We start from the raw sequence: 21,251 nt of genomic DNA, 5'->3' as shown, positions 1-21,251 counted from the left end.
GTACAAGGGACAGAATTGCTGTCAAGTTTAATGGGTAATAACTTTGGATTTTAATTACAGGCTAATTTCACTGAAAGTTACCTGGCAGAGGCATGAGACATCATTCAGCTCTGTAAACCATTCATGGTATGGGAGATGCTGTAACAAAATAACTGATTTGACAGAGGGGCAACGGAGGCAGGTCTTTAACGATACCTGATGTTGGAAAATGTCCTCTGAGAGTCTGATGGGGATTCCTGAAAATCTTCATCATATAAAGAATTCTACGAAACCCAACGGATCAGACATGTTACCCACCAAGTTAATGAATACTACAGTTCTTACCCAAGTCCCCGCTTACAGCCAATTCTTGTTAACTAAAGTACGATGTATTAAAAGAAGAAAAGGCAGTATTGGCTAAAAGATCATTAGACATACAAATGCGAATAGAGTCCCTAGGTCAGTTTGACCATAGAGATGGCGCGTTATAATTGAAAAGAGTCCTTTTCAGAATCATTTCATCACGTTCTAGTCCAATGTCCAAATGTTCAATATCAGGACGGTCCAGAGAGGACTGGAGATCTCAATCTTACGACTCGAACTCCCCCTGAATAAAGCTTAAGAAGATCTGAGATAAAAGGATCAGGTCCCAAGAGTTTATGTAGACGTTTTTGCAGCCTCTCGACAGCAGGCAGTCCTTGGGTGAACAATAGGTTTTGGAAGTAACCTCCTATTTCCCAAACATCACAGGTAATAAAACTACATGGATTAATATAAGGTAATTATCTATAAAGCCGTTCATAGACAGTTTACCACAAACTTTAAAAAGAGATATATATACAATGACATTATTACACCCAAGTTTCATTTAAATGTTAATATTTCCTTTTGACTTCTGAATGAACAAAATACAGTCGTTGACAGAAACCCTTTGGTTACACTGTTAATCTATATCTCGTTACAGATTAACATAGACTACTACAATTACTATGTTCTAGGGCTGTCAAGTGATTAAAAAAATTAATCGTGATTCATCGTGCTCCTAAACAATAATAAAATACCATTTATTTAAATATTTTGGATGTTTTATACATTTTCAAATATATTGATTTCAACTGCAACACAGAATACACTCCATGCATCTGATGATGGGTTATAGCTCACAAAAGTTTATGCCCAAAGAAATGTGTTAGTCTCTAAGGTGCCACAAGGATTCCTTGTTGTTTTTACAGAATACAAAGTGTACAGTGATCACTTTATATTTTTTATTACAAATACTTGCACTGTAAAAAACAAACGAAATAGTATTTTTCAATTCACCAACTGCAAGTACTGTATGCAATCTCTTTATCATGAAAGTTGAACTTACAAATGTAGAATTATGTACAAAAAATAACTGCATTCAAAAATAAAACAATGTAAAACTTTGGAGCCTACAACTCCACTCAGTCCTACTTCTTCTTCGGCCAATCATTCAGAAAAACAAGTTTGGTTACAATTTGCAGGAGATAATGCTGCCCGCTTCTTGTTTACAGTGTCACCTGAAAGTGAAAATAGGCATTCGCGTGACACTATTGCAGCCAGCGTTGCAAGATATTTACAGGCCAGATGCTCTAAAGGGTCATAGGTCCCTTCCTGCTTCAACCACCATTCCAGAGGACATGCCTCCATGCTAACGACGGGTTCTAATCGATAACGATCCAAAGCAGACCAGATCGACACCTCATCCCTCGCAGATTTTGGAAGACACTTCAGATTCTTAAACCTTGGGCCGAGTGCTGTAGCTATCTTTCGAAATCTCAGATAGTTACTTTCTTTGCGTTTTGTCAAATCTGCAGTGAAAGTGTCCCCCCATGTGCTAGGTCATTCTCCGTGACTTCGATATGATGACATATTTGGCAGAAGGTGTGTAAAACAGGACAGGGGACATACAAGTCTCCTTCAAGGAGTTCAGTCACAAATGGAATTAATGCATTATTTTTTTTAAATGAGCATCCTCCACTGGAATGGTGGCCGAAGCATGAAGGGACATAGGCATGTTTAGTATATCTTGCACTTAAATACCTGCGCTGCCAGCTACAAACATGCCATGGGAACGCCTTCTCACACTTTCCGGTGACATCATAAATTAGAAGCAGGCAGCAGTCGCTCCCGTAAATGTAAACAAACTGGTTTGTCTTAGCGAGTGGCAGAAAAAGAAGTAGCACTGAGTGGACTTCTAGGCTCTAAAGTTTTTAATTGCTTTATTTTTCAGTGCACTTATATAATTAAAATCATCTGTGTTTCTAAGTTACACTTTCCTGATAAAGAGATTGCACGACAGCACTTGTATGAGGGGAACTGAAAAAGGCTATTTTTGTTTTGCATGTTTACAGTACAAATATTTGAAATAAAAAATAATATAAAGTGAGCACTGTACACTTTCTATTCTTTGTTGTGAGAGAAATAAATAGATATGAAAACACAGAAAAACATTATAAGCATATATAACATTATAAACATAAGCACTTATGGAGTTTCTCTCCGGTGTGGATGGCTTGATGTCTAACAAGGTGGGACCTATGTATGAAACTTTTCCCACATTCCAAGCACTTATGGGGTCTCTCTCCTGTGTGGATTTTGTGATGTTTAATTAGGCCTGAGCTCTGTACAAATTTTTTCCCACAGTCTAAGCACTTATGGGGTCTCTCTCCCGTGTGTATTCTCTGATGTGTAACCAGGGCTGATCTCCATGTGAAACTTTTCCCACAGTCCAAGCACTTATGGGGTCTCTCTCCTGTGTGTATTCTCTGATGTTTAAGAAGGGTTGGCCTTTGTGTGAAACTTTTTCCACAGTCTAAGCACTTATGGGGTCTCTCTCCTGTGTGTAATCCCTGATGTCTTACCAGGGCTGATCTCCATGTGAAACTTTTCCCACAGTCCAAGCACTTATGGGGTCTCTCTCCTGTGTGTATTCTCTGATGTTTAAGAAGAGTTGGCCTTTGTGTGAAACTTTTTCCACAGTCTAAGCACTTATGGGGTCTCTCTCCTGTGTGTAATCTCTGATGTGTAACCAGGGCTGATCTCCGTGTGAAACTTTTCCCACAGTCTAAGCACTTATGGGGTCTCTCTCTGGTGTGGACTACTTGATGTGCAACAAGGTTTGACCTCTCTATGAAAGTTTTCCCACAGTCTAAACACTGATGAGGTCTCTCTCCTGTGTGGATTTTCTGATGTTTAATTAGGCCTGACCTCCATACGAATTTTTTCCCACAGTCTAAGCACTTGTGGGGTCTCTCTCCTGTGTGGATTAGCTGATGTGTAATCAGTGCTGACTTCCAATTCAAACAATTCCTGCTCTCAAGGCACCCAGAGGGTTTCTCTCCCATGTGGCTTCTCCCATGGTTAGTAAGATCTGAGCGCTTATTGAGGTTTTCCCCACAGTCCAAGCATTGAAGTGTTTTCTCCCCAGTATTTATTGCCTGAAGGGTAAGAAGCACCGGTCTCAGAATGAATCCTTTCCCATAACCGAGGCATTCATAGCGTTTGTCGGCCTTGGGGGTTGTCTGCCGGGCTGTGGGATCCCTGTGTCCTTCCCCACATATAATAGATCCATCCAGTTGCTCCCTTGAGTGGTTTCCCAGCAGCCTCTTTGACCTCTGCCAATTTCCCCAGGCTTCTCCCTGTGCCAAGCACTGGGAAAAATTCCCTTCAGCTCTTCCCACAGAAATCCCCTGTGGTTCCCCGTGCCCAGGAATTTCCTGATGTTGATTCCCCTCCTTCTTCTCACTCACTCTCTCATCACCTGCTGGGAGAGAGACAATGCAGACAGGAGTCATTCTGCTGAGGAGAAATTAAGAGGAATAGAACCGAGGGAAAACCTAACATACTGAAGCTGCAGAGATGGAGCAATTGGATTCTCCCTCCACTTCCCACTTGGGAAGGAAACTCCTGCAGCGAACAGGACACGTGGGAAGCTATGTCAGTGATATCTGCTGCCTGCAGCCCTGCTCTGGGTGAGATGAGGAAGGAACTCAGGTCACTTACTAATATGTCATTTTTGGGATTCTCAACTTTTTCTTTCATTCACCACATGATTTGTATGTCAGCGCTCACCTGTGTGGGCACCTCTCGGGATCTCTCTTTCCTCACAGGCCTGGAGATCGGGCACCCACGGCTCTTCCCCTTGTTCCAGCCGGGTGATCAGGCCAGGTTTGGGAAGGGGAAATCCTGTGCAGGGAGTGAAATCAGACCAGATCAGGGTTTGTGGAGGATTGAGAGAGCATCTGTCAGAAAGGACATTCCGTGGGTGGCACCTGTCCCAGTGCTGTGCTGCGGAATGTGGAATCTAAGAGGACGGGAACGTGGTCACTTAACCCCCTTGTGGGAGGCAGATGTCTGGGGAGGTGAGGGCAATTGTGATGCACACCCAGCTCTCGTGTTCAACCCCTGCCTATTTCTAAACCTGCGAAGCCCAGAGCCCTCCACATGACTGGAGCTGGTCCCAAGGAGGAGAGAGAAGAGGGATTCTGTGTGCGACCGAGAAACAACACAGACAGGACAATGCATGTCCACCTTGCATGCTAGGGGGGTTGGGTGGGGATGATTTAGTATGTGCCTTATGTTTTGACACCCTCTTCTCATTGGAGCATGAGGAGGGAAGAACCTGACCGGTGTCAGACACGCAGACCTCCCCAGTTTCCAATAACCAAGGGGCCAGGAATCCCTTACCCAGCGAGGTCACTGTCTCGTAGTTCTCCTGCATGACATCCCTGTAGAGGGCTCTCTGAGCAGGGTCCAGCAAAGCCCCCTGTCCCTGGGTGAAATACACAGCCACCTCCTCGAAGGTCACCGGCATCTGAAACAACAAGAATCCCCCACTCAGCACCAACTGCCCCAGGCACAATCCCACTAGTCATGGGGTAGGACGGAGAGAGAAGCAGAATCCTCCCCGCACCCTGCTCAGAGTAGCTGGGAGGCTTCAAGGGGTGGGAGAAGGTGAGAGCTCCTTGTCCTCCCCAGCACATGGAGCAGGGCAGGGTCTTCTCATTTCCCACACGCCTGCCAGCCATAGGCTGATACGGGAAGCAGAGCTCTGAGCCGGGGACAGGGACAGGAACCTTGACAGCTTCCCTTCGTATTTCACAGCAGCCTCTGGCCAGTGGGTCAGGCTCCAGCACTGGGAGTCTGGTCCATTTTCCCAGCCCTGCCCAGGGGGGCTGTTCCCTGTTTCAGAAATGGGGGATTGTTTCCCCCCCCCCACCCGCCAATGGGCCTGTTCAGAAAATCAGGCCCAGGTTGATCACGTTCCAGCAGGTTTATCGCACCCCGTCCCACCCCGGGTGATTAACCCCTCTACACTACCCCTCCCCCACCACCAAAAGCTCCCTGAAAATCCCCTACCTCAGCTGGCTCCGTCACAGCCATTTCCCTGCCCTGTCCCCTGCAAGACGGGACAATCTGGAGCGAAACGTGGATGCGATTCCTCAGCCTGTCGGAGGAGCAGGGAGATTGGGCAGGTTTCATAAAGGGCTGGAGTCCATGTCACTCCCCAAGTCCCCCCAGGCTCTCTCCCTGCAGACAGACGCTCTGATTCTATGACTCTGCCATGCTGGGAACAAACCCAGTTAGTTCATTACCTCCCCAGCCAGCCCACCCCCCGCTTAGAACTAACCCACCACGTCCCTTCTAAACCTCCCCAGAGCAGCATCTCCAAGCCAAACGCTGGGAAAAGAGCAGATCAAAGGAGTCACTTCAGGGTACTGCCCCACAGTGTATTGTGACCCCCTCTAGCTCTCCCCCGTCTCCCTCCGTAGTGCGGTGCTCAGCAGAGCGAGCAACTGGCTTTTCCTCTCTCAGCTCCTGCCCTTGTTCCCAGGAGAGCGGACTGCCCCGGGGGGGCAGGGAATGGATCTGGGCAGGGCTGGGAGCTGGGAACCTCCCTCCCCACTTCTTGCTGCTGCTGCCCTTCAAGTCTCTCCGCTCTCCTTTTTTATCTTCTTCCCTCAACCTGGGAGAACGGGTGACTGCCCCATTGCCATGGGCCTCTGCTCTCATTAGGCAGCTCAGCCACTGACACTGGTAACAGGGGTTTGAAGCTGGCTGTGTCACTGAGGGCAGGAGCTCTGGGACTCACAGACACAGGGAGCCACTCCCCTTGTAGGCCAAACTCACCAGCCAGTCCCTGAAATCAGCTCTTTGTGCAGAGTCATTTCCCTGCCCAGCTCCAACCCTTTCCCCAGGTCTCTCCATCACCTGGAGGTTCAGGCTCAGGGGCTGGTGTGGTCAGAGTGGTTCCAGTCACGGAGAAAGTGCCCCTGGGGCTGGTCTCAGAGGGGTGTGATGAAGGGGGAATGTTCTGAATTTTTTCTCTGAATAGTGTGTGTGTGCCTCAGTTTCCCCATGTGTTACTCAAGTATCAAGCTGGTGGGATACAGGTGAGTGTTTACTGCGGAGACCTCAAGAGGGCAGGTATCACTGCAGAGTGGCTGCATGGTTACAGAGAATGGCCAAAATTCTGTATCCTGAGGTCTCTGAGGATGCAGGGCTGGAAGCGGGTCAGTCTCCTGATTTGGGGTTCAGTGGGGAAAGCCCAGGGCTCGGGACTCTGGATTCCCCCCAAGATGGACTTTGCTGAATGCTCCTGGTTTCTGTGCTAACAAGCTCTGTTCTACACTGTTTTCTCAGCGACCAATAAACCCGTCTGTTTTCCAAGCTGGCTGAGAGTCACAGCGGACTGCGGAGGTGGGGTGCACCGCCCCTGTGAGGAGCATGTCAGGCTTCTCCTTAGGCTGCCCCCGGGGGTTCAGGCTGGGGCCATGTGCCCTCCCTGGGCCCCAGGACCGGGAAGGCTGGGGCCACATGCTCAGCAGGTCGGGGGAGATGTTGGGGGTGCTCAGGGTCTGGGGTCCTGCCCCTACAGTGGGAGGGGGACTTGCCTCCCCCAGCCCTAGGTTCATCCCCCACCAGCTGTACCTCGTTCTTCTTCCCAGCTCCTAGTCCCAGGCAGGGGGGCTGAAACAATCTGTACAGTGGGGTGTCAAGGTTCCTTCCCCACTCTGAACTCTAGGGTACAGAAGTGGGGTCCCACATGAAAGACCTCCTAAGCTTATTCTTACCAGCTTAGGTTAAAAACTTCCCCAAGGTACAAACTTTGCCTTGTGCTTGAACAGTATGCTGGCACCACCAAATGTTTTAAACAAAGAACAGGGAAAGAGACCACTTGGAGACGTCTTCCCACCAAAATAGCCCCCCCAAACCCTACTCAAGCCTCCCCAGGAAAGGGGGTGTGAATAATATCCTAACCGATTGGTTACAAAATCATCAAAGACCCAAACCCCTGGATCTTGGAAGAATGGAAAAATCAGTCAGGTTCTTAAAAGAAGGATGTTATTAAAAAAAAAGAGAGAGAGAGAGAGAGAGGTAAAAATCAGCTCTGTAAAATCAAGATGGAGAATACTTTACAGGGCATTCAGATTCAAAACACAGAGGATCCCCCTCTGGGCAAAACCTTAAAGTTACAGAAAATAGGAATAAACCCCCCTCTTAACACAGGGAAAATTCACATAAAACAAAAGATAAACGAATCCGCCTTGCCTGGCTTACCTATACTGGCTGCAAAATTGGAGACTTGGATTAGGATGGGTTGGAGAAGATGGATTTCTGTCTGGCCCCTCTCAGTCCCAAGAGAGAACAACCACATAAACAAAAAGCACAAACAAAAGCTTTCCCCTCCTCCAGATTTGAAAGTATCTTGTCCCCTTATTGGTCCTTTGGGTCAGGTGCCAGCCAGGTGAGCTGAGCTTCTTAACCCTTCCCAGGTAACAGGATGTTGCCTCTGGCCAGGAGGGATTTTATCGCACTGTGCACAGAAAGGCGGTTTCCCTTCCCTTTATATTTATGACAGGGGGGCTGAGAGCCACTGAACCAAACTGTAAAGCCTGGATAGGATGGAAACCCCTTCAAGCCAGGGGGTGCGGCAGGGCCCCGCCAGCCTAGATCCAGAGCCTGTGCTGCCCCCCCCCCAACCCTGATTGTGCCCCTGGGCCCCGCTCCTTCCCCGGCCCCCAGCTGGGGCCCCCACCCTGCATCCAGTTTGGCCCAGGCCCCCCTTCTGCCCCTCCCTATTTGCTCCCCTCACATCTCCCTGAGCTGCAGCCCCCGTCCGCACCAGCCCGGCCAGGGGCAGGGAAACAAAGCAGCAACTGGGGGGCAGCGGGGGGTACCGTGATCCTGCCCCCGCCCCGCACACACCGGGGGCTGGCGGCAGCTTTCCCGGGCCGGGGCAGGGAATCGCATCCGGCTCCGCGGGGAGCAGCCCGGGGCCAAACCTGCCCCCTGCCGCCCGGGGGTGACGGGGGGGGGCGGGTCTCTCTTACCTTCCCTCCGAGCGGGGCCCCCCGGGGCAGGGGCCGGGCCGGGAAGGGGCCCTGGCCGGGCTGGGGGCTCTGCCCTGGGAGAGGCTCCCGGGGAGCAGCGGGCAGGGCCCGGCTGGAGGTTCCCCTCTCCCGGCTGCAGCCCGGGCTCCGGGCTCCCAGCACCAGCCGCCGGGGCTCGGGGATCTCGCGGGGAGCCTGGGAGCCAGAGTCCCCGCAGCGGCTGCGAGTCACTTCCTGGGCCGGGCCTGAGCCCCGCGATCGCTCCCCCCAGAGCCGCCCCCCAGCCGCTCCCGGGTCCTAGCGATCAAACTACTGCGCTGCGCCTCCCCTCTCTCTGTCCGGTGTCGTGTTTTCAAGTGCTCCGCGTAGGAACGTGCTACCGGTCGCGGTTACCGATACGTAGTGGAGGGTAAGAAGCTGCTCGTGCAGTAAACTGCTACCTGATGTAGCAAATGCCTACGGGCAGCAGCTTCTTCCACTGCTGTGTGGGTGAAATTGCTCCACGCAGACATGTGCTCGCTTCCCCCTCGCTCCCTGGAGCAGTTATTTCTGTGTGTAGATGGTAAGAAACAGCTTTTGTAAACAGATGCTCCTTCCCGCACAGGTCATGTTTGCTAAACCTTAATTTTTTTTCTCTTCTCTTCTCTAGCCTCTCTCCAATTTTTACTCCAGCTGAGAGCTCATCAGCTCAGAGGAGAGCCGATAGCCCAGAGTGACGGTCTGTTTTCTTGCATAGGTCCCTTTCCACAGTCTGGGATTCAGCTTCTGGTCCACTATGACCCTCCGATCCCTTTCCGCAGGACTGCTTCCTAGGAAGTCGTTTCCCATTTTGTATGTTTGCAGCTTATCATTCACAAAACTTTATAATTGTACTCTCTATGCCATTATCTCAAACATTCATTCAGATTTTGAATAGAAACTTATCCAGAACTGATCCCTGCAGAACCCCACTGGTTATGCCCTTTCAGCCTGACTCAGCCCTTTCAGCCTGTGAATCACTTGCACTCATCTTATTTTAGCTCCATCTAGGTGGCATTTCCATAGTTTGTTTATGAGAAGGTCATGGGAGACCTGTAACGCTGCAATCTGATGATCAGCGGCATTGCTATGGGTACCCGCATGGCCCCACAGTATGCCAACATTTTTATGGCTGACTTAGAACAATGCTTCCTCAGCTCTCGTCCCCTAATGCCCCTACTCTACTTGCACTATATTGGTGACATCTTCATCATCTGGACCCATGGAAAAGAAGCCCTTGAGGAATTCCACCATGATTTCAACAATTTCCATCCCACCATCAACCTCAGCCTGGTCCAGTCCACACAAGAGATCCACTTCCTGGACACTACAGCGCTAATAAACGATGGTCACATAAACACCACCCTATACCGGAAACCTACTGACCGCTATTCCTACCTACATGCCTCCAGCTTTCACCCTGACCATACCACACGATCCATCGTCTACAGCCAAGCTCTGCGATACAACCGCATTTGCTCCAACCCCTCAGACAGAGACAAACACCTACAGGATCTCTATCAAGCATTCTTACAACTACAGTACCCACCTGCGGAAGTGAAGAAACAGATTGATAGAGCCAGAAGAGTTCCCAGAAGTCACCTACTACAGGAGAGGCCTAACAAAGAAAATAACAGAACGCCACTAGCCGTCACCTTCAGCCCCCAACTAAAACCCCTCCAACGCATTATTAAGGATCTACAACCTATCCTGAAGGATGACCCAACACTCTCATAAATCTTGGGAGACAGGCCAGTCCTTGCCTACAGACAGCCCCCCAGCCTGAAGCAAATATTCACCAGCAACCACATACCACACAACAGAACCACTAACCCAGGAACCTATCCTTGCAACAAAGCCCGTTGCCAACTGTGCCCACATATCTATTCAGGGGACACCATCACAGGGCCTAATCACATCAGCCACACTATCAGAGGCTCGTTCACCTGCACATCCACCAATGTGATATATTTCAGAGTAACAGCCATGTTAGTCTGTATTCGCAAAAAGAAAAGGAGGACTTGTGGCACCTTAGAGACTAACCAATTTATTTGAGCATAAGCTTTTGTGAGCTACAGCTCACTTCATCGGATGCAATGTGATCATCATGTGCCAGCAATGCCCCTCTGCCATGTACATTGGTCAAACTGGGCAGTCTCTACGTAAAAGAATAAATGGACACAAATCAGATGTCAAGAATTATAACATTCATATACCAGTCGGAGAACACTTCAATCTCTCTGGTCACACGATTACAGACATGAAAGTTGCAATATTACAACAAAAAAACTTCAAATCCAGACTCCAGCGAGAAACGGTTGAATTGGAATTCATTTGCAAATTGGATACAATTAACTTAGGCTTGAATAGAGACTGGGAGTGGCTAAGTCATTATGCAAGGTGACCTATTTCCCCTTGTTTTTTCCTACCGCCCCGCCCTCCTCAGATGTTCGTGTTAGGCCCTGGATTTGTGCTAGAAATGGCCCACCTTGATTATCATACACATTGTAAGGAGAGTGGTCACTTTAGATAAGCTATTACCAGCAGGAGAGTGGGTTTGTGTGTGTGTGTGTGTGTGTGGGCGGGTGGGGGGGCGGTGAGAAAACCTGGATTTGTGCTGGAAATGGCCCACCTTGATTGTCATGCACATTGTAAGGAGAGTGATCACTTTGGATAGGCTGTTACCAGCAGGAGAGTGCGGTGGGGGGAGGTATTTTTTCATGCTTTGTGTGTATAAAAGATCTTCTACACTTTCCACAGACAGAGTTATGATTTGGCCAGGCTTAAACACAAGCACAGCTCACACCATAGCACAAACTGCCTGTCCCAAGGCGAGCATGCATAACCCACAAGAGCCCCAAAATGATGAGTAACCACAGGGGCGGGGGGACTGATTGTTCCAGACCGTACTGTTCTCTGGGGTCCTGTGCCTTGGGGAGAGCCAATAGCTGCAGGGAGCCCCTATACTCAACACTGTCCCCAAATTTTCCACAGGCTGGGTTCGTCCTGGAAGATATCTTGCTGCTGAGGGTGACCTGTGAAGCAAGGGAGGGTCTTCTGCAACAATACGGCTTCCGCCCTGGCTCATATGCAGCTTGCCTGTGTGCAGCAATGGTCCCCCCCGCCCGTCACGGCACAGAGGCGCGGGTATGTTACCCTTGCTGGGACAAGGAGCACAGTAACTCTGCCAAGGAACCTGCACAAGCAGATTGCCCAGCTTCTGCGTGAGACCTTCGATGAGATCACTGAGGCCGATTACCGCGATGTGAGAGAGCACATCAACACCCTCAACCCTCCTCGCCCCAACAGCCCGCACCCAACAACTCCCTTCTCAAAATAAAAGCCACTTACCGGGCACCTCCTCTGCTGTTTGCTCTTCCCCAAGCACCATCCGCTGCGACTGGCTACCTTCCTCCAGGCTTGAAAACAGCTCCTGGCTGCATGCATCTAGGGATGCCGGGCCTTCCTCTGGCTCTGGGTCCCCCTCTCCTCAGCACCCTCACTCCTGCTTTTCTCCTCCTGGCCCGTTGCACTCTGGGCTGGCACGGCCTCTGAAGTGTCCATGGTGCTCTTCAGAGTGGAGGTGGGGTCGCCCCCAAGTATCGCATCCAGCTCTTTGTAGAAACGGCAGGGCGTGGGGACAGCACCAGAGCGGCCGTTGGCCTCCCGCGCCTTGTGGTAGGCGTTCTGCAGCTCCTTCACTTTAACCCTGCGTTGCAGTGTGTCCCGGCCATAGCTCCTTTCGATCATGGCCCTTGATCTCTGCCCAAAGATATCGTAATTCCTATGGCTGCAGCGCAGCTCAGACTGGACAGCCTCCTCTCCCCAAACGCTGATGAGTTCAGCACCTCGGCATTGCTCCATACTGGGGATCGCCTGGTGCGCGGAGCCATGGTCACCTGGAAAGATGCTCTGACAGCACTCCACACATCGCCAACCAAACAGGAAGGGGACTTTCAAAATTCCCAGAGAATTTAAAGGGTGGGTCTGTCGGTCGGTCACATGAGCGCAGGGCAGTAGAGTCTGGGCCTGACTTTCCCTTTTCTAAAATGATTTCACACTGACTCCTTCACTAGCTGACGTTTCTCTTAACACCCCAGCTCCAGTAATCCTGTGATTACATGACAATCTCAGCTCTCACTTTAACAAAGGTCAGTTTCTTGCTCTCATGGCTGAATAGAAAAGGTTGACAATGTGACCAGAGCGAATCCTTCAAGCTCAGAAACAAAAAACAAAAAATCCAGAAAATAATGTTTTAGAAGAAAAAACCTCATCTTTTCTTCAGCCAACCTCAAGATTTTTGATTACGTGGTGCTGGCAGTACTGCCTTGGCAGTGATCAGTTTCTGTTGTCAGGCCTCTTGTCTCCAGCAAAGGCTCTAAGGACCTACATAAAAACATGAAAGTTCTAATTTATCTCTTTAGTTCACCCCCAATCCAGGGGGGCTGTGCTCATTTGCTGCTTGGGCCCACAGCCTGGCTCCATGCACATTCCCACATCTTGGCCTCTCTATTTCCCTTTCCATTAACTCTGCTGTCTTAGATAAATCATGGCAGTAAATTAGGGGGCTTTCCAGGGGTAGCAGATAGAGATTTAAGGCCTGAGTTGTCAGCGGTACAGGACTGTCAGCCCCAAACTTTTGAAAATGATGAGTCAGGACCCCGAAATTGATGTGATTGCCTTTTATGAAACATACACATAATAATATATGTTGAATTCTTTCTGTTTGCCTTCTGGTTTCTCAGATCTTTAGGCTACACTCAGATCATATTTTCAAGTTTTTCTCTGCAACCAAGAAAGCTAGAAACTTCCTTTGTTTAGGAAAGGAAAGCCAAGAGTCTCACCTCATCACATGCTTCTAGGAGCTGGGGCTTTAACAAACACAACAAATACAATGAGCCTCATTAGAAAATCATGAGTGCCGGTAAAATCATGAGCACCGTAGCTTCTTTACACTGAGCCAGAGGTGCCTTAGTGTACATGAGAATCAGGCCTTTGAAACATTGATCTCAGCTTAACCTAGGTTTTCTCCTGTGAATTTCATATCACTAGACTTCGAAGGATTAGACTTTATTGGTTGATGTCTGTAAATGTTGATTTCACTCTACACACAGAAACCAGGAAAAACTACTCCCACTGCTAATAACTGAAATTTACCAATAGGCACAGTAAGAACAATGCTTCCTGAGAACTTATATTTCATAGATTTATATTTCATAGAATATCAGAGTTGGAAGGGACCTCAGGAGGTCATCTAGTCCAACCCCCTGCTCAAAGCAGGACCAATCCCTAATTTTTGCCGCACATCCCTAAATGGCCCCCTCAAGGACTGAACTCTCAATCCTGGGTTTAGCAGGCCAATGCTCAAACCACTGAGCTATCTCTCCCCCACAACTAAAACCTTATTAGACATTGATTTAAGAATATTTACTTTGCATAAATGGACATGTGATGCTGACATTCTCTATTTTAATGGTTGTGAAGCTTTAACTTTTGGAATCTGTCGCTACTGTCATTACATAGTTATTGTCTGACCCAAATATTGTCTGAGCCTGCCCTAAATCTCCCACCACTGTGAACATTTAAATGGAGGACAATTGGAATGAAATGCTAAAAACCCAGATTTTTGTGCAACTGTGAATGTTTAAATCAATAAATATAAAATTGCTTAAAAATATATATTAAAAAAAAAAAAGAATTCTACCAAGCCTGACTATCCCGCCTTAGACACAGAAATCCTGCTCCTGCAGGCTCATAGAATCGTAGAGGATCAGGGTTGGAAGGGACCTCAGGAGGTCATCTAGTCCAACCCCCTGCTCAAAGCAGGACCAATCCCCAACTAAGTCATCCCAGCCAGGGCTTTGTCAAGCCTGACCTTAAAAAGCTCTAAGGAAGGAGATTCCGCCACCTCCCTACGTAATCCATTCCAGAGCTCATCCTCACAGGGGGATGCCCCTCATTGCAAGACCAGAGCCCTAGTGGTACATTTTTCACTAAATGGTCCAGAGGGAGCCATGGCCACAGAGAACCCCCTGGAAAGTCTCCAGGAGGAAGCTCCATGTCCCGTCTGTCTGGAGTAGTTCACAGAAGCTGTCACTCTGGCGTATCGGCACGTCAGCCAGTGCTGGGAGGGATCCGATACAGCCGTCTCCTGCCCTCAGGAACTGAGCAACACAGAAACGTCAGGCTGAACAGGCAGCTGGCAAACATGGTAGAAATCACCAGTCGGCTGAGTTTCCAGGCAGCAAAAGGAGCAGGAGAGGACGGGGCTTGTGGGGAACACCAGGAGGCTCCAAAACTTCTGGGAAGAGCATCAAACTTCGATTTGTGTAGTTTGCCATCTGTCCCGGGCTCACAGAGCTCACATGGTGGTTCCCAGAGGAGGCTGCCCAGGAGTACAAGGGACAGAATTGCTGTCAAGTTTAATGGGTAATAACTTTGGATTTTAATTACAGGCTAATTTCACTGAAAGTTACCTGGCAGAGGCATGAGACATCATTCAGCTCTGTAAACCATTCATGGTATGGGAGATGCTGTAACAAAATAACTGATTTGACAGAGGGGCAACGGAGGCAGGTCTTTAACGATACCTGATGTTGGAAAATGTCCTCTGAGAGTCTGATGGGGATTCCTGAAAATCTTCATCATATAAAGAATTCTACCAAACCCAACGGATCAGACATGTTACCCACCAAGTTAATGAATACTACAGTTCTTACCCAAGTCCCCACTTACAGCCAATTCTTGTTAACTAAAGTACGATGTATTAAAAGAAGAAAAGGCAGTATTGGCTAAAAGATCATTAGACATACAAATGCGAATAGAGTCCCTAGGTCAGTTTGACCATAGAGATGGCGCGTTATAATTGAAAAGAGTCCTTTTCAGAATCACTTCATCACGTTCTAGTCCAATGTCCAAATGTTCAATATCAGGACGGTCCAGAGAGGACTGGAGATCTCAATCTTACGACTCGAACTCCCCCTGAATAAAGCTTAAGAAGATCTGAGATAAAAGGATCAGGTCCCAAGAGTTTATGTAGACGTTTTTGCAGCCTCTCGACAGCAGGCAGTCCTTGGGTGAACAATAGGTTTTGGAAGTAACCTCCTATTTCCCAAACATCACAGGTAATAAAACTACATGGATTAATATAAGGTAATTATCTATAAAGCCGTTCATAGACAGTTTACCACAAACTTTAAAAAGAGATATATATACAATGACATTATTACACCCAAGTTTCATTTAAATGTTAATATTTCCTTTTGACTTCTGAATGAACAAAATACAGTTGTTGACAGAAACCCTTTGGTTATATTGTTAATCTATATCTCGTTACAGATTAACATAGACTACTACAATTACTATGTTCTAGGGCTGTCAAGTGATTAAAAAAATTAATCGTGATTCATCGTGCTCCTAAACAATAATAAAATACCATTTATTTAAATATTTTGGATGTTTTATACATTTTCAAATATATTGATTTCAACTGCAACACAGAATACACTCCATGCATCTGATGATGGGTTATAGCTCACAAAAGTTTATGCCCAAAGAAATGTGTTAGTCTCTAAGGTGCCACAAGGATTCCTTGTTGTTTTTACAGAATACAAAGTGTACAGTGATCACTTTATATTTTTTATTACAAATACTTGCACTGTAAAAAACAAACGAAATAGTATTTTTCAATTCACCAACTGCAAGTACTGTATGCAATCTCTTTATCATGAAAGTTGAACTTACAAATGTAGAATTATGTGCAAAAAATAACTGCATTCAAAAATAAAACAATGTAAAACTTTGGAGCCTACAACTCCACTCAGTCCTACTTCTTCTTCGGCCAATCATTCAGAAAAACAAGTTTGGTTACAATTTGCAGGAGATAATGCTGCCCGCTTCTTGTTTACAATGTCACCTGAAAGTGAAAATAGGCATTCGCGTGACACTATTGCACCGGCGTTGCAAGATATTTACATGCCAGATGCTCTAAAGGGTCATAGGTCCCTTCCTGCTTCAACCACCATTCCAGAGGACATGCCTCCATGCTAACGACGGGTTCTAATCGATAACGATCCAAAGCAGACCAGATCGACATGTGCTCATTTTCTTCGACTGAGTCAGATGCCACCAGCAGAAAGCTGATTTTCTATTTTGGTGGTTCGGGTTCTGTAGTTTCCCAATCAGTTGTCTTCCTCTTTTAAGACTTCTGGAAGCATGCTCCACACCTCATCCCTCTCAGATTTTGGAAGACACTTCAGATTCTTAAACCTTGGGCTGAGTGCTGTAGCTATCTTTCGAAATCTCAGATAGTTACTTTCTTTGCGTTTTGTCAAATCTGCAGTGAAAGTGTCCCCCCATGTGCTAGGTCATTCTCCGTGACTTCGATATGATGACATATTTGGCAGAAGGTGTGTAAAACAGGACAGGGGACATACAAGTCTCCTTCAAGGAGTTCAGTCACAAATGGAATTAATGCACTATTTTTTTTAAATGAGCATCCTCCACTGGAATGGTGGCCGAAGCATGAAGGGACACAGGCATGTTTAGCATATCTTGCACTTAAATACCTGCGCTGCCAGCTACAAACATGCCATGGGAACGCCTTCTCACACTTTCCGGTGACATCATAAATTAGAAGCAGGCAGCAGTCGCTCCCGTAAATGTAAACAAACTTGTTTGTCTTAGCGAGTGGCAGAAAAAGAAGTAGCACTGAGTGGACTTCTAGGCTCTAAAGTATTTAACTGCTTTATTTTTCAGTGCACTTATATAATTAAAATCATCTGTGTTTCTAAGTTACACTTTCCTGATAAAGAGATTGCACGACAGCACTTGTATGAGGGGAACTGAAAAATGCTATTTTTGTTTTGCATGTTTACAGTACAAATATTTGAAATCAAAAATAATATAACGTGAGCACTGTACACTTTCTATTCTTTCTTGTGAGAGAAATCAATAGATATGAAAACATAGAAAAACATTACAAGCATATATAACATTATAAACATAAGCACTTATGGGGTTTCTCTCCGGTGTGGATGGCTTGATGTTTAACAAGGTCTGACCTCTGTATGAAACTTTTCCCACATTCCAAGCACTTATGGGGTCTCTCCCCTGTGTGGATTTTGTGATGTTTAATTAGGCCTGACCTCTGTACAAATTTTTTCCCACAGTCTAAGCACTTATGAGGTCTCTCTCCTGTGTGGGTTGCCTGATGATTAAGTAGCTTTGACCTCTGTATGAAACTTTTCCCACAGTCTAAGCACTTATGGGGTCTCTCTCCTGTGTGGATTTTCTGATGTTTAGTTAGGCCTGACCTCCGTACAAATTTTTTCCCACAGTCTAAACACTTGTGGGGTCTCTCTCCTGTGTGGACTGCCTGATGTTTAAGAAGGGTTGGCCTTTCTGTGAAACTTTTTCCACAGTCTAAGCACTTATGAGGTCTCTCTCCAGGGTGGATTGCCTGATGATTAAGGAGGTTTGACCTCTGTATGAAACTTTTCCCACAGTCTAAGCACTTATGGGGTCTCTCTCCCGTGTGTATTCTCTGATGTGTAACCAGGGCTGATCTCCATGTGAAACTTTTCCCACAGTCTAAGCACTTATGGGGTCTCTCTCCGGTGTGGACTACTTGATGTGTAACAAGGTCTGACCTCTCTATGAAAGTTTTCCCACAGTCTAAACACTGATGAGGTCTCTCTCCTGTGTGGATTTTCTGATGTTTAATTAGGCCTGACCTCCATACGAATTTTTTCCCACAGTCTAAGCACTTGTGGGGTCTCTCTCCTGTGTGGATTAGCTTATGTGTAATCAGTGCTGACTTCCAATTCAAACAATTCCTGCTCTCAAGGCACCCAGAGGGTTTCTCTCCCGTGTGGCTTCTCCCATGATTAGTAAGATCTGAGCGCTTATTGAGGTTTTCCCCACAGTCCAAGCATTGAAGTGTTTTCTCTCCAGTATTTATTGCCTGAAGCGTAAGAAGCGCCGGTCTCAGAATGAATCCTTTCCCATAACCGAGGCATTCATAGCGTTTGTCTTCCTTGGGGATTGTCTGCCGGGCTGTGGGATCCCTGTGTCCTTCCCCACATATAATAGATCCATCCAGTTGCTCCCTTGAGTGGTTTCCCAGCAGCCTCTTTGACCTCTGCCCATTTCCCCAGGCTTCTCCCTGTGCCAAGCACTGGGAAAAATTCCCTTCAGCTCTTCCCACAAAAATCCCCTGTGGTTCCCCGTGCCCAGGAATTTCCTGATGTTGATTCCCCTCCTTCTTCTCACTCACTCTCTCATCACCTGCTGGGAGAGAGACAATGCAGACAGGAGTCATTCTGCTGAGGAGAAATTAAGAGGAATAGAACCGAGGGAAAACCCAACATACTAAAGGTTGGAGAGATGGAGCAATTGGATTCTCCCTCCACTTCCCAGTTGGGAAGGAAACTCCTGCAGTGAACAGGACCCGTGGGAAGCGATGTCAGTGATATCTGCTGCCTGCAGCCCTGCTCTGGGTGAGATGAGGAAGGAACTGAGGTCACTTACTAATATGTCATTTTTGGGATTCTCAACTTTTTCTTTCATTCACCACATGATTTGTATGTCAGCGCTCACCTGTGTGGGCACCTCTCGGGATCTCTCTTTCCTCACAGGCCTGGAGATCGGGCACCCACGGCTCTTCCCCTTGTTCCAGCCAGGTGATCAGGCCAGGTTTGGGAAGGGGAAATCCTGTGCAGGGAGTGAAATCAGACCAGACCAGGGTTTGTGGAGGATTGAGAGAGCATCTGTCAGAAAGGACATTCCGTGGGTGGCACCTGTCCCAGTGCTGTGCTGGGGAATGTGGAATCTAAGAGGACAGGAACGTGGTCACTTAACCCCCTTGTGGGAGGCAGATGTCTGGGGAGGTGAGGGCAATTGTGATGCACACCCAGCTCTTGTGTTCAACCCCTGCCTATTTCTAAACCTGCGAAGCCCAGAGCCCTCCACATGACTGGAGCTGTTCCCAAGGAGGAGAGAGAAGAGGGATTCTGTGTGCGACCGAGAAACAACACAGACAGGACAATGCATGTCCACCTTGCATGCTAGCGGGGTTGGGTGGGGATGATTTAGTATGTGCCTTATGTTTTGACACCCTCTTCTCATTGGAGCATGAGGAGGGAAGAACCTGACCAGTGTCAGACACGCAGACCTCTCCAGTTTCCAATAACCAAGGGGCCAGGAATCCCTTACCCAGCGAGGTCACTGTCTCGTAGTTCTCCTGCATGACATCCCTGTAGAGGGCTCTCTGAGCAGGGTCCAGCAAAGCCCCCTGCCCCTGGGTGAAATACACAGCCACCTCCTCGAAGGTCACCGGCATCTGAAACAACAAGAATCCCCCACTCAGCACCAGCTGCCCCAGGCACAATCCCACTAGTCATGGGGTAGGACGGAGAAAGAAGCAGAATCCTCCCCGCACCCTGCTCAGAGTAGCTGGGAGGCTTCAAGGGGTGAGAGAAGGTGAGAGCTCCTTGTCCTCCCCAGGACATGGAGCAGGGCAGGGTCTTCTCATTTCCCACACGCCTGCCAACCATAGGCTGAGACGGGAAGCAGAGCTCTGAGCCGGGGACAGGGACAGGAACCTTGACAGCTTCCCTTCGTATTTCACAGCAGCCTCTGGCCAGTGGGTCAGGCTCCAGCACTGGGAGTCTGGTCCGTTTTCCCAGCCCTGTCCAGGGGGGCGTTTTCTGGTTCAGAAATGGGGGATTGTTTCCCCTCCCCCCCACCCACCAGTGGGCCTGTTCAGAAAATCAGGCCCAGGTTGATCACGTTCCAGCAGGTTTATCGCACCCCGTCCCACCCCGGGTGATTAACTCCTCTACACCACTCCTCCCCCACCACCAAAAGCTCCCTGAAAATCCCCTACCTCAGCTGGCTCCATCACAGCCATTTCCCTGCCCTGTCCCCTGCAAGACGGGACAATCTGGAGGGAAATGTGGACGCGATTCCTCAGCCTGTCGGAGGAGCAGGGAGATTGGGCAGGTTTCATAAGAGGCTGGAGTCCATGTCACTCCCCGATTCCCCCCAGGCTCTCTCCCTGCAGACAGATGCTCTGATTCTATGACTCTGCCATGGTGGGAAGAAACCCAGTTAGTTCATTACCTCCCCAGCCAGCACCCTCCCCCGCCCCGCCCCCCGCCCCCCCCCCCCCCCCCCCCCCCCCCCCCCCGCTTAGAACTAACCCACCACGTCCCTTCTAAACCTCCCCAGAGCAGCATCTCCGAGCCAAATGCTGGAAAAAGAGCAGATCAAAGGAGTCACTTCAGGGTACTGCCCCACAGTGTATTGTGACCCCCTCTAGCTCTGCCCCGGGGCAGGGGGGGGGGCAGGGAATGGATCTGGGCAGGGCTGGGAGCTGGGAACCTCCCTCCCCACTTCTTGCTGCTGTAGCCAGACAGCCAGCCCCCCCCCCCCCCCCGCCCTCAGACCAGCATTGCTGGGAACACAAGAGGAAGCCAGAACAGGGCACTTAACATAAATTCCAGCACAGCCTTTGAAGCTGTAAAAAGCACAGGTGTGCTGCTACAATGTGCCTCTGGGAACATATACAACGATTAGGCTCACAGCAGGCAGAGGCGTTGTGACAGACATGGCTCTTAGCCCCTACTAAATAGCATGATGCACACACACCAACATCCTAGGTGGGAAAACATTTACCCTAATAAAAGGAATGTCCGGTAGTCGAAACTTATTGTTTCTCTCCCTTGCATGTGTGAACTACTCTTGCGAGAGCTGGCGTCGCCCAGACAGACCAGCCCCAATTTGGCATAAGAAAGGAGAAAGAGAATAAAGGAGTTCAGAGGTATAAGTAGGGGACCTACAGCACCATGATTTTTGAGTGCTTTTCACTATCTATCTGCTGGTCAGATAAGTGAC

At 48.4% G+C, this 21,251-nt stretch overlaps 4 protein-coding genes across 21 annotated transcripts in view; 1 reads left to right on the top strand and 3 right to left on the bottom strand.

The window, feature by feature from the left end:
- Positions 1-21,251, top strand: part of LOC102936186 (butyrophilin-like protein 2) — a 1,677,894-nt gene that overhangs the window by 537,942 nt on the left and 1,118,701 nt on the right.
- LOC114020220 (butyrophilin subfamily 1 member A1) overlaps positions 1-21,251 on the bottom strand; it is a 1,361,724-nt gene that overhangs the window by 446,017 nt on the left and 894,456 nt on the right.
- The window catches only part of LOC119567710 (zinc finger protein 189), a 61,399-nt gene that overhangs the window by 1,118 nt on the left and 39,030 nt on the right, over positions 1-21,251 (bottom strand). Inside the window, exons 1-5 of one of the 16 annotated variants that reach the window (XM_043528146.1) lie at positions 8,337-8,355; positions 5,362-5,449; positions 4,690-4,816; positions 4,075-4,188; positions 350-3,766 (exon numbers count right to left, since the gene is read on the bottom strand). In XM_043528146.1, coding sequence (XP_043384081.1) covers positions 2,472-3,766; positions 4,075-4,188; positions 4,690-4,816; positions 5,362-5,385 — 1,560 coding nt within the window. In that variant the 5' untranslated portion in view covers positions 5,386-5,449; positions 8,337-8,355 and the 3' untranslated portion in view covers positions 350-2,471. Of the gene's footprint in view, positions 1-26; positions 139-349; positions 3,971-4,074; positions 4,189-4,689; positions 4,817-5,361; positions 5,582-7,563; positions 7,626-8,336; positions 8,356-20,241; positions 20,442-21,251 lie in introns of those variants that run through there. The other 15 variants (XM_043528145.1, XM_043528144.1, XR_006285707.1 and 12 more) reach the window with 15 other exon arrangements.
- On the bottom strand, positions 15,099-19,623 carry LOC119567713 (zinc finger protein OZF). Of its 3 annotated transcripts, XM_037914913.2 has the most exons (3): positions 19,569-19,623; positions 18,954-19,067; positions 15,099-18,644 (listed from the first exon to the last, which is right to left on the bottom strand). In XM_037914913.2, exons 1-3 carry the CDS (start codon positions 19,600-19,602, stop codon positions 17,350-17,352), a joined length of 1,443 nt encoding a protein of 480 aa, XP_037770841.1. In that variant the 5' UTR covers positions 19,603-19,623; the 3' UTR covers positions 15,099-17,349. The 3 variants fall into 3 exon arrangements, with proteins under 3 accessions (XP_037770841.1, XP_037770843.1, XP_037770844.1); XM_037914915.2 differs by lacking the exon at positions 19,569-19,623 and having other exon boundaries at positions 15,099-18,849; XM_037914916.2 differs by lacking the exon at positions 19,569-19,623 and having other exon boundaries at positions 15,099-18,676.

This window comes from Chelonia mydas, chromosome 14, assembly GCF_015237465.2.
Source record: "Chelonia mydas isolate rCheMyd1 chromosome 14, rCheMyd1.pri.v2, whole genome shotgun sequence".
Classification (NCBI taxonomy): domain Eukaryota; kingdom Metazoa; phylum Chordata; order Testudines; family Cheloniidae; genus Chelonia; species Chelonia mydas.
This window is presented reverse-complemented; position numbering and strand designations above follow the sequence as displayed.